The sequence below is a fragment of the Scardinius erythrophthalmus genome (assembly GCF_964197995.2).
Source record: "Scardinius erythrophthalmus genome assembly, chromosome: 14".
NCBI classification, from domain to species: domain Eukaryota; kingdom Metazoa; phylum Chordata; class Actinopteri; order Cypriniformes; family Leuciscidae; genus Scardinius; species Scardinius erythrophthalmus.
The window spans coordinates 22,387,852-22,399,204 of NC_138234.1; the positions used below are offsets into that span (position 1 = coordinate 22,387,852).

Here is an 11,353-nt window from a genome sequence, read left to right on the forward strand (position 1 = left end):
ATTTCACGACCAAACTATCCACCGCAGTGGACGCCAAAATCAACGTCATCCGTCTACATCGGGGGGATAAGGGCTTTGGTGTTGAGCTAATTCAAGGCTGATGTCTGTGATCATTCCCTGCTTTAGATATCAGGAAGTTATTTATCACTATGGCTCATGAAACGCTCTTTGTGTGTTGAGTAAAAATGCAGACTGACGTGACACTCTCTGTGATCTCTCTGTATTTGCCCTTTATCTCAACATGGCTACACGATAAAACAGAATAAATGAAAAATGGAACACAGTTATCCACAGAAATGACCTAAATGTGACTAAACGGACATACATAGAAATTTGCAATTGAAAAAAACCAAAGGAAATTAGTTTTTTCTTTATTCTAAAAATGGTACATTTTTGTTTGTTTTTAATAATTCTGTTTTAGATGTCAGTTTTTGTTAGTTTTTATTCTATCGTTGTTGGTTTAAATCTAGTTTTAGCTTTAATTTTAGTATTTTAGGGCTGCCCCCCTTTAAGTTAATATGCTTTGTTAATAGAGGGGTGCAGGTATGACGTCAGAACCCGTAAGACTAATTCGCAGCTGGTTTCTCAGAGATTTTCCTGTTTTGTTTTATAATGGGGTAAACATAACTTGACGATACTTTGACGTTTTTTTTTTTACAAAATAAATCACACACACCCATAGCGAAAACACAAATTTTGAAGCAGTGATGTTTATTTTTGAAAACGTATGCTTCTAATAAGTAACTAGATAAGAACGTTTGGGATGTGAGTGTGTGTCAGTTTACGTTGTAGAACAAAACGTCAAAGTAATCTCAAGTTATGTTTAACATAGTCTCAGCCATATGGCACACTTAACTCGTCTTTAGTCGTCATCTGATTGGAAGAATTCTACAGGATGTTTGTTCGGGAGACGTGTGTGTCGCGTTCTTAAACGTTCTGCCTGGAAACAGAGATGCCGTGAAGCCAAACCCCCTCATGGAAGAAGAACACCGTCGTGTTTACAACTGTGACATTGAGTGATTATCAGGATCAACTAAACGCTGGATTTTCAAAAGTATGTGAAGTTCACAGCACCATTGCTGCAGTAAACTCGCACAACATTTTGAATGAATAATTTATTAGATGCACGCCGGTCTGTTATTGTACGGACAACGACATTTTCACGCCCCTAAACATTACGCAGAACAAAACGAACTGTGATTGGTCGCTTTACACGTCAGTCAGACGGCCTCTTGGGTGGTTTTTGGCCAATGAAAGCTGCTGTGGAGTCCAGACCTTCTGCTGTCAGTCTGAAGGTCTGGCTAGGCAAAACTATGTTTACCACAGACCTTATTTTATTCATAAATTGAAAAACCCCATTATAAAACCCCATCGGAATCTCGAAGGAATCAGTGGCAAATTAGTTTACGGGTTCTGATGTCATTCCTGCGCTACTCTATCCACACTGCATCCATTGAAGGGGCGCATTCGAAGGCCTATTGCGTCTCCGCTACCCAACAAAGGCTGTCCCAATTCGAAGGCTCCTTCCCCAGAATTCATTGCGCGCCAGTGATGACAGGATTTTTTTTGAGAGAGAGAGAGAGAAATTGCCAAATTACACTTTTAAACGTAAGTATTGGGTTTTAGCTTACTCAAATATATAATGAAACAAACGTAAAAAACATTTTTTTTAAAGCGGTTCAAATGTTAACTTGTATCTTACTAAGATGCGATTATATATAGTTTATACTTTTATATACATAAATGGAACATGGTGAACACATTTAGACAGTTTGTGAACCCTATTTTGTTTTCAGACAGTTTAATATAACTTCCAGTCCAAACGTTACTGTCACTCATCAATGGCAGCCGTCACAGTTGCTAGACGACAAGAACAGTCCCCTATAGGCTAGACCGTCTCATTTACCAATGCTCAGTACAACCTTCCCATCCTTTGAAGGATGCAGCCTCTGAACTGGGACACAGCTTAGAGACCTTAAGCACCAGAGAAACAAGCGTGCAGCCATCTTTAGAATTTTGTATTTGAACTTTCGTTTTTGCGGAAGCTCTGTATATTTCTATGGCATCGCTGTCAAAGAGTAATTAACTGGTGAAGTGTATTTTCTTATTGTAGAGTTAACGAAAATGATCATGAGCATTGTAATGTTTGAGGCCATAAGAAATGTCAGTAGACCGGGAAGATTTTAAAACGAGCGGTTCATTCAGAAATCTCTATCTTACGTTCGTGCTGTGGAATAACAACCCAAAATGCAAAACACAACAATGGGCAATTCATTACATTCTAAATCGGTTTTAAATTCAAATTGGAATTCTTGATCCTTTTTGAATCCTCAGTTCTTCAGTTTACTTCAAATTCCTCAGTTCAATTCTGAATTAAACACAGCCCTGGTGTTTATGTGTGTCACGTTGAGGGTAAAAAACTGCAAGGCTAATTAGTCAAGACCCTCTCTATAGAGCTCATTTGCAGGAAGCATGGAAGCGAAATCTAGGGGTTGAGTTGCTCCGAACAGGAGCAGATCATAGCGGCGGTCTCCAGAGTCCTGGCAGGAGTTGACAGGACGGAGAATTCCAGCACAGCTGCAGCAGACCTGTAAAAGAAATGAACAGTGAATCCACTGGCTACGGCTCACAGGAACACTCTATTCCATGTCATTTTCCAGAGAAGAAGAAACGGACAGAACAGAGATGGAGTGAGCCGTTGTTATTTCATGCGACACATACTGTCCATACTGTTCATCATGTGAATTGACTGTCCACATCACATGGTTGAATCTTGAGGAATTATTCATCAGTATACCATGAATACAAATTCGAGCGCTAGCAAAGGACTCAGTCCATTACATTTTGATAAACTGATGACTCAATAACCAACAACATGATTGTGAGCAGATGATGCAAACTGGTTTTATGGTGCATTGAATTTCTGCATCTGGGAATTTTTTTGGTAGGGAATGTTGAAGTGCACTTGATTTTGACAATGAGACAGCTCTGGAAATGGTTTCCTACTACTTTAGGAGACCACTAGGGAGCATATTGAGACGCCTTACTTTCCATGTCTATACTGCTAGCGGGCGATGATAAAATTACATCGCACCCATTTTCAGAGTTGTGAAAACTACTTTAAAACTTCAAAAATAAGATTGTTTTTGACAGAATACTTCTTGTAAAAAAGAAAATGATTTCCATCACCATTTGAAAACAGTTTAACTACAGTTCCACTACTGAAAATGGAGTTAAATTAACAGCTTTTCTACTTTTAGCAAATACTGCCCACTATAATCAACTTCATTGACAAGCTCAGTTTTGGCCAATGGGAATTTTTTCCACTCAGATTCCTCTAAATATGGCAACAGATGAAGACAGACGTTCATTTTTCCAACTCTTGTTCACCCAGCACTGTGACTAAGAATCCCTGCAATGATAATGTAATCTAAACTTCATCAGCTCACTAATGGAACATCCATGTCAGCTGATAATTTCTCTCCAAAGTGCCATTAGCTTCATTAGCGTCTGGCTTCTTCTCTTTCTTGGAAGTCGGCAATTACGCCCACAGTTGTGGCGAGGTCCCATATTTCAGCGACGGTTAATTGGAGATGAATAAAGCAGGCACATTACCTTAACTGTTGGTTTTACTTCATCAGTCTGTTCATAACGTCATCTTTATGTCAAGATATGCATCAGGTTGATGAGTAACAAAAGTTCTTTCAGGCTGACTGCAAACATGTAAAAAGTTAAAATGTTTTAGAGCATAATATGCATAAACGACGAAGTACGGCATTTGCAGTCTGATTTCCCTAAAGAGTGTAAACACTTGCTCTGTGGCCTATCAAAACATTGTTTGTTTAAGTATCCCGAGCAGCCAGGTTTAGCAACAGCTCAACCAATGGCATGCATTTGGGGCGTGGCTATGTGTTTTGCTGTCCAATAGCACATGGAAACCTATTAGACAACAATTCTTATTTTAACAATTCTGTTTAGTGACACAGAAAATACACTCTTCACCTTTAAAGACTTAGTTTTGTGAGTGTGGAGAGTTGGACACACTGTGCAGGCCTAGTTTAGAAACCTGTCAGAAAGTGTGTTATTTTAAGCCTGCAGCCTGTGGTAATGTCTCCACAGCTTTTTACAATAGTTGCAACTGTTGCTGGGTTATTTTGATGAACATTGCCTCTCCAAATGCTTGATATAGAGCAAAATGAGACGTCTCCTTGCCCCGTTTAACCGTGTCCCTCTCCTTTGTCTCTCCCCAGGCTTTTCCTTTGAGCTCTTTGAATAAAAAGCAGCCCACCCTGCTGGTTGTTTGTGGTCCTGAGCAGAACGGCTCTATCGGTCTGGTGTGTGCCCGCCATCTGCGTATATTTGTAAGTATAGAACACCATGCCAAAGGGCACTGAGACAGAATGGATACTGACAGGGTGTATTTGCTTTCCTAGTGCACTTTTCTGCTATTATTGTGTATGATTCATTGCACATTGTTCCAAAGTTAGTTGTAAAAAGTAAGTTGTAATCGTTCATTAAAACGTAGCAGCTTCCTCCGTTTCTTAAATGACTTTTCTTTCTGTTGACATCAACAAACCCTCTTAGGCCCTGTCGCAAATGGCACCCTAACTTGCGGTGTTCCTACTTGTCGCACTTTTGTGACGTAATGCCGCTTTGACTGTTGGATAGATGGCGCAACGAAATTGTGAATCGAGTGCGCATATCGGCCACAAAAGGGGGCGCTCGTGAGCACCCTTCTAAAACCTAAAATGACAGATGGCATCCTACGGTCTCATGGACTTACATGGCCAATGTATACGAAGTGTGCCATTTGGGACGAGGCCTTTGTTTTCCAGCCCTGTCATATTCACCATGCTTGTTTAGATCAGTATTCGTCTAATAATCGTATACTCTGTTAAAGTTATCCTTCTTTTCATACTGATGGAGTGAAATTTGGCCAGTTAAGATTTGGCCAGTTTACATTATGGGATTCTTGGAACGGTAAAAAAAAAAAAAAAAACGGAACGGAAAACTTAACAAAAACGAACAATAGAGGGTCATCACATGATGGCAGCTGTTTTATACATTCCCAGTGTACATCTGCATGGATTCTTGTGTCCGTACCAGCGTTATGTAACAAATACATTAAGTTTAACTGCAGGATTGTAATGAATTTACCTGGCAACTTATCCAGGCTGTGTGGACTTCATCCTGTATTTTGAGAAAATGAGGAGTCTAAAACCATAAATTTTAGTCCACATTAATCACTACTAATGTTCTTCTGAAATGAAATTATGAGGTAATTATGTTACGTGATTTATGAACTCAAAAATCCCCCTGCATATACATGGGGGAAAAAAAATATTGCTTTAAAAAACAGAAAGCTTTTTTTGGATTTTCCCGTTTAGGTGAACGTGTTTTCACCAAGTACATGTTCCTCCTGGAACAACATTACCAATAAACCAATCAGCACTGAGGAACAAGTTTACAGTTTATGTCAAGTTTAGGCTTAAAATCAGGGTTAGGTGCTTCTGTTATTCACCTATCATTTCCCTTTGATTTTAGGGATAACTTTAGGTTTAGGGGTAGCGATAGGTTTAGGACTAAATTTTTGGACAGGAATTTTGTTCCAGGATCAACAAAATACTGTTTGACGATCCAGGAACATGTTTTACTTGATAAAATCACGGTGACTGTCTGGTTCATGTATGGCTTCCATGTATCACATTTTCATGAGGGACAGATTTTTGAACAATTAATATAAATAAACACACAATACATTTTAAAATGGTTCACTCTTTGTTTAGATGATTTTCAAAATGTTTTTTATTTGATTTGATTTTTTATTAATCTCATAGTTTAAAATGGAAAGTCTGAATCTGGGAGAAAAATAAATGAAGACATAATGAAAACTGGCTATGTGCTAATCATCACAGATTGAAATCTGAAAAGTGATGTTCTGGATGGAAACTCATTTTTCCCTTGTCTCTCACATGTAGGAATATGAGCCCACCATTTTCTATCCCAAGCGTTCTTCTCAAGGTTTGCACCAGGACTTCACTGTTCAGTGCGAGAAAATGGACATCCCTTTCCTGTCCTATCTTCCGACAGAGGTGGGTGTCAGTCTTAAACAATTAAGCTCACCGGCAGAGAGATGTCAAAGTGATGTTCACTCTTCTGGACACTCTGTCAATCCTAATCGAGTCCCGTCTGACCCCACGACCAGGTCCAGCTGTTAAATGATGCCTACAATCTGGTGATCGACGCCATCCTGGGACCAGAAACCAACAATACGGAGGTGAAGGAGCCCTATGCTGGGATGCTGGTGACTCTCAAACAGGTCAAAATACCCATCGTTAGTGTGGACATGCCCTCAGGTATTTGCTCATTAAACACACATCCTGAATTTGAGAGAAATTCTGCCCATGGCATCTTTATTGTGCAGTGTCGCAACGAAAATAGAGTGGTTACTTGCAAGGAAAAGAAAAACATAAAAAGTTTCAATCTGTTCAGAAAAATGTTATGTTATTTTTGTCAGACTGCAGCTTATCAAGACGTACTGTAAAAATGCTCGTTAGCATTCATCAGCACACTCAAGAAAACTGCTAACAAATCTGAAGTGTCTATTTTTATACACTGAACATCATTTGAGGAATTCATTACAGCTAACCATATGTAGTAAAGTAGGCTATATGTGTTAGCATCCTACAAATTCATTTACATTAACTTGATTCCATACTAAATTCTGTTGTTTGAGTATTCAGAAAACCTGTTTCATCATTATTTTGCAGTTCTAGTTCGGTCACTGTTGTGGCACAGATATTACTTCAGCCTTAACTTTAGCTAATAGCTATTAGCTGCACTGGCTAATAGCTTGCTAGCAAATAAATTCTATAAAGGTCAAATCAAATACTTGGTAAAAAAAAAAAAGACATTTGTGCAAGTGAGCAAAATAGTCATAATATTAATAAGAACTGGATTAACTCCTTCAAGGCTAATTCGCTACTAGCTAATACCACTGTAGAAAAAAAGTTGGCTTAAATTTTAAAGTACAATCAACTTGGATGGTTAAATCATTAAACTGACTGAAAAATTAGCTGAATCTTGTATAACTTGTATCAACTTATTTTGATGAGTTAAAGCATTGTAAAAACATATGTTGTCATAACATATTGCTCTTATAATATTTTTTTTTACAGTGTGTTAGATACTATAGAGGTCAAACTCTAGTAGATAAACATAACAAATTGCTAGTACATCTTGTAAGTATGTTGAAGTCATTATATTATTGAGCAATTAATCACTAGCATCAAAGGCTAATAGCTATTAGCTACCCTTGCTAATAGCTACCTAATGCTGTCAAAGTCAAACTGAATACTAGATAAATCATTTAAATAAGAATGATACTTTTTTAAGTAGGCAAAATAGCCATTCTATTATTGAGAAATACATTACAAACCAAAGTTAATAGCTACTAGCGTGCTGTAAAAGTCAAACCGAATAACAGAGACTTAAATAAATTGTTGATACATTTTTGTAAGTATGCGAAATGGGTTACTAACACCTCCAGGGATACTTGAGTGATGAAATCTGTTTGAAATCCAGTTTTTCTGATAAATGACCTGACCAGAGACCTTTATGTGCAAATGTGTTGCACTGGACCTGAAGTGTTCGCAACAGACAAATAATAAAACTAAAGTGAACTCGCAGCCATTATGTCATCGGGAGACCTTATTTGAAAATTGCAGCTGATGGCTGACACATTGCATTTTTGCTGCTCGCTTTCCACATGACAATATTGTGATGAATGATCTTTACGAGCCAGTTTTCCACCTCCTATCTGGGAGAATTTGGAAACGTTGTTATGTTTCAGTTAATGACCAGTGGCTTGTGATGGCGAGAAAGGATTCACTTTTCCTATCTCTCTTTTCCTGAAGGTTGGGATGTTGACGAACCGGCCAAAGATGGGATAAATCCAGAAGTTCTCATTTCTCTGACAGCTCCCAAAAAGTGCGCAACAGGTTTCTCGGGAAAACATTTTCTGGCGGGACGATTCCTGCCATATGACATTCAGAAAAAATACGAACTTAATCTGCCAGAATTCCCCGGCACGGAAAGTGTTATAGAACTGTAGCCGTTTATACAAACTTGTATTTTGAATAACAAGGATGTTTTTCCCCTTTTGTATTTTATAGATTGTTCTGTGGCATTCAGTTACTGACAAATATGACTAGATACTTTGGGTAGTTAAGGTGAGTTTTCGCTGCTAAGAAGTGGGTTTAGAATTATCTATTGAATTTTGCAACTTTTCGACATTACCTGTTGATTCGTCAAAATCGTCAATACAGTTTTGTTCAATACGCAAATCTTTTAAATGTTGGATGTATTGAAAGTGCATTACCCTGATAGTGCCTCCAGTCCAATGTGCACGACACCTACAAATCCAATGCATTTCTGCTGGAATTTTACTCAAAAACAAGTTTATTCACCGTACTTTTTTTTTTTTTTTTGGTACAGTTGTATAGTATATATCTGAGGCTGACAAACAACATGTAAATCGTTTTGTTTTTACTTAACATTCCTCAATGTACATGTGTTTTCTTAGTTCTTATAGGTTGAATGAATAAATTATCTATGTAAAAACTGTTTATTCATTTAGATGTCAAATTCGGGTGTTTAAAGAAACGTTGGATGTTATTATTTAGCCAAACCTTGAAAAATGTGCTCTATTAGCCAGTATTTGGGAACAAGCGGTAGCTACGATATTCTTTAGACCATACAGTATATTATTTCTTCCCAGAGATTTATTCAAAAGACAGGAAAAGGCGTGGGCGATATAAAGGAATGTTTCTGTCTAAAGCAACAACAGTTACAGTATGTGGACAGGAATACCGGAGCAGCGTAATGATTCATCACTAATGCTGTTTCAGGACACTGTGTAAACTCAGATATATTCATCAAAAGGTGGACATGAAATCATCCGGAGATCATATTTCTTATTCTGCCAATAAACATTTTACATTTCTGTCCACCCCACTGAAGGCCAAAAAGTAGGTTTATTGTCTTTAAACACGCATAGAGAGCTTCACAAAGGTAACCGGCAAAAGAAGCCATATGCACTCAATATGGTGACAAAGGAAAATATGAAAATCTGTTTAGACTGAGAAGGAATCAGGGGGAAATATTTTGGTCTGTGCTTTTCTTTGCAAATTTGGCTGTTTATTCTGTTTTGATATCACAGTTTCCCTAATCTATGATCATAATTATTATTTTTTTTAGACTCATTTAGTAAAATATTCCCTGTGTTTGTCAATGCTTTCAAAACAGTTGTGCCTAAATATTGGATGACACCATGAATTGCATGATCCAGACAGTGGAACAGTACTGTACATGTAGCATGCATGGGAATGTTTACAAATGTTTAAACACAATTACCATTGCTCATGAACCATGAGTTAGACTTCAAAGCTCTGCCTTTAACCATACGCTCTGGCTTGAAAGCCATCGTGCACTACTTTGTCAAAAACAGTCAAAAAAGACATTAAATGCACAATATCAGTACAATAACTGCCATTTTAAAGATTTTTTTTAGTTTATTATTATCAATATAAATGTTGGAGATTTATGCTCATTTCTTCTATTTTTACATTTAGATTGCCTTTGCTGTCATCTAATACACTCTTAAAAGTCATCTTTAAAAACACTAACGATTTAAATATATCTTTAGTAAATCATTTTTCATACTGCACTTTGTAATATTGTTATGCCTAAATTCTCTTTAGCGTTTCAATTGATTTTTGATTTTAGTGTTTTATTTTTAATACAAAGCTCTGTCATGAAACTCTAGATGGCGCAGACTGATTCTTAACTCAACCTGCTTGCAATCACATCATTCTCTATACTGCCCTACAAAGGCAAAAGACCTTAAGTCGCTAGAGTGTGGAACTGAGAAAAATGACTTTAAAGATTTTTAGTTGTCCCGCTTAATTAATTATAGGTAGGACACTGGAAATTTGGCAAATAGATGTTTTAGTAGTGGAAATTATATACATAAAAAAATCTTGAGCTCAAACTTGACTTTTGACCACTATTTTAAAGTTACTGTACTCTGCCTTTGTATTGTCAGCAAAAAGTGAGAGGTCATACCAAGGCAAAAGGCAGTAACTTCCACATTATCAATATTTACTTGCTGATCACCATTAACAAAATCATTATAGTACACACCTGTATAAAATCTAGTGATCATAGCATTTATTTTGTATGATTTACAATTATTTATAGCCATCTACTTATTGCTATCCTGTGCTTTGGTTGCATTCTGATGGCATTATTAATACATTTGACATGACAAAATACCTCCTATTAGTCCAGCGTTGACTCGACCGCGTTTAGGGCGGGGCTGAAGGCGAAGTTTTGGCACTCTGCCAGCTAGTTTGCGAGCTTTAATTCATGGATGTATTCATCTGATACGGCAATGTGTAACGTTTTTCTGTCAACTCTGCATAATCCTTCGCGATCGTAATCGCACGTTTGTCGATGGAGCAGACCATACTAAATGTTCTGACCGCTCTGAGGACATCAGAAAGCGACTGATGGCAGCTGTACAAAGTACACAGGATACACCGTAATTTTAATTTTAATGGACATTAAAACAAAGGCAGATAACCTTACAATCTGGTAGGTAGCATTATTTGATTGAACACCGGCACCGTAACTTCATATTGACGCGCGGCTAAACAAAGGCAGAGCACCGTAACGGCGCTGATCCACTTGTCCGTGCGACACTTCTGTCGCGCCGCGCTCCACTATATTCCTATGGGTGACGTCAAGCGACTTTGTCGCGCCCGCAAAGCATTCCGGGAAGGCGGCGCTTCATTTGAAAAAATGCTGCGCGTCAAAAAGCTGGCCGATGCCCATCTTTATGCAAATGAATTCCGTCAGACGCGACGCGTCTATCCAATAGAAGTAGAGCATATGGAGACGGAGGGAAGTCTCTCGCAGGTCCTCTGTTCTGATACGCTACATTTCCCGCTGGGTCAAAACCACGCCCATAGCGGTAAACCCCCATCAACGTACCAATGTGGGGAGGCGTCGCGACACCACGCGACAGTCGTGTCGGACAAGTGGATCAGCGCCGTAACTCGTAATTTGAGCGTTCCAAAACAAAGCCAAAGAGCGGTAACTGATGTTACGGTGCTCTGCCTTGGTTTCTCATGGGCTTTTGGAAGTTACTGTTAAGACAAATCATTATTTTCTCGAAAAATAAACGGAATTGATTCAAGATACTTATCCACATGATAAAGAAGGTCTTGAATGTGTCAAAAATATAAATAACTCATTTTCGACCAAAAACGAAGTTACGGTCTTTTGCCTT

The 11,353-nt window shown here is 38.1% G+C and overlaps 1 protein-coding gene across 1 annotated transcript in view; it reads left to right on the forward strand.

Moving 5' to 3' along the window:
- The window catches only part of yjefn3 (YjeF N-terminal domain containing 3), a 34,024-nt gene extending 25,407 nt beyond the window's left edge, over window positions 1-8,617 (forward strand). The window contains exons 3-6 of the mRNA XM_081384320.1: window positions 4,251-4,361; window positions 5,979-6,092; window positions 6,206-6,356; window positions 7,917-8,617. Of these exons, the coding sequence (XP_081240446.1) occupies window positions 4,251-4,361; window positions 5,979-6,092; window positions 6,206-6,356; window positions 7,917-8,113 (573 nt within the window). The 3' untranslated portion in view covers window positions 8,114-8,617. The remainder of the gene's footprint in view (window positions 1-4,250; window positions 4,362-5,978; window positions 6,093-6,205; window positions 6,357-7,916) is intronic.
- The last annotated feature ends 2,736 nt before the right edge of the window (window positions 8,618-11,353 follow it).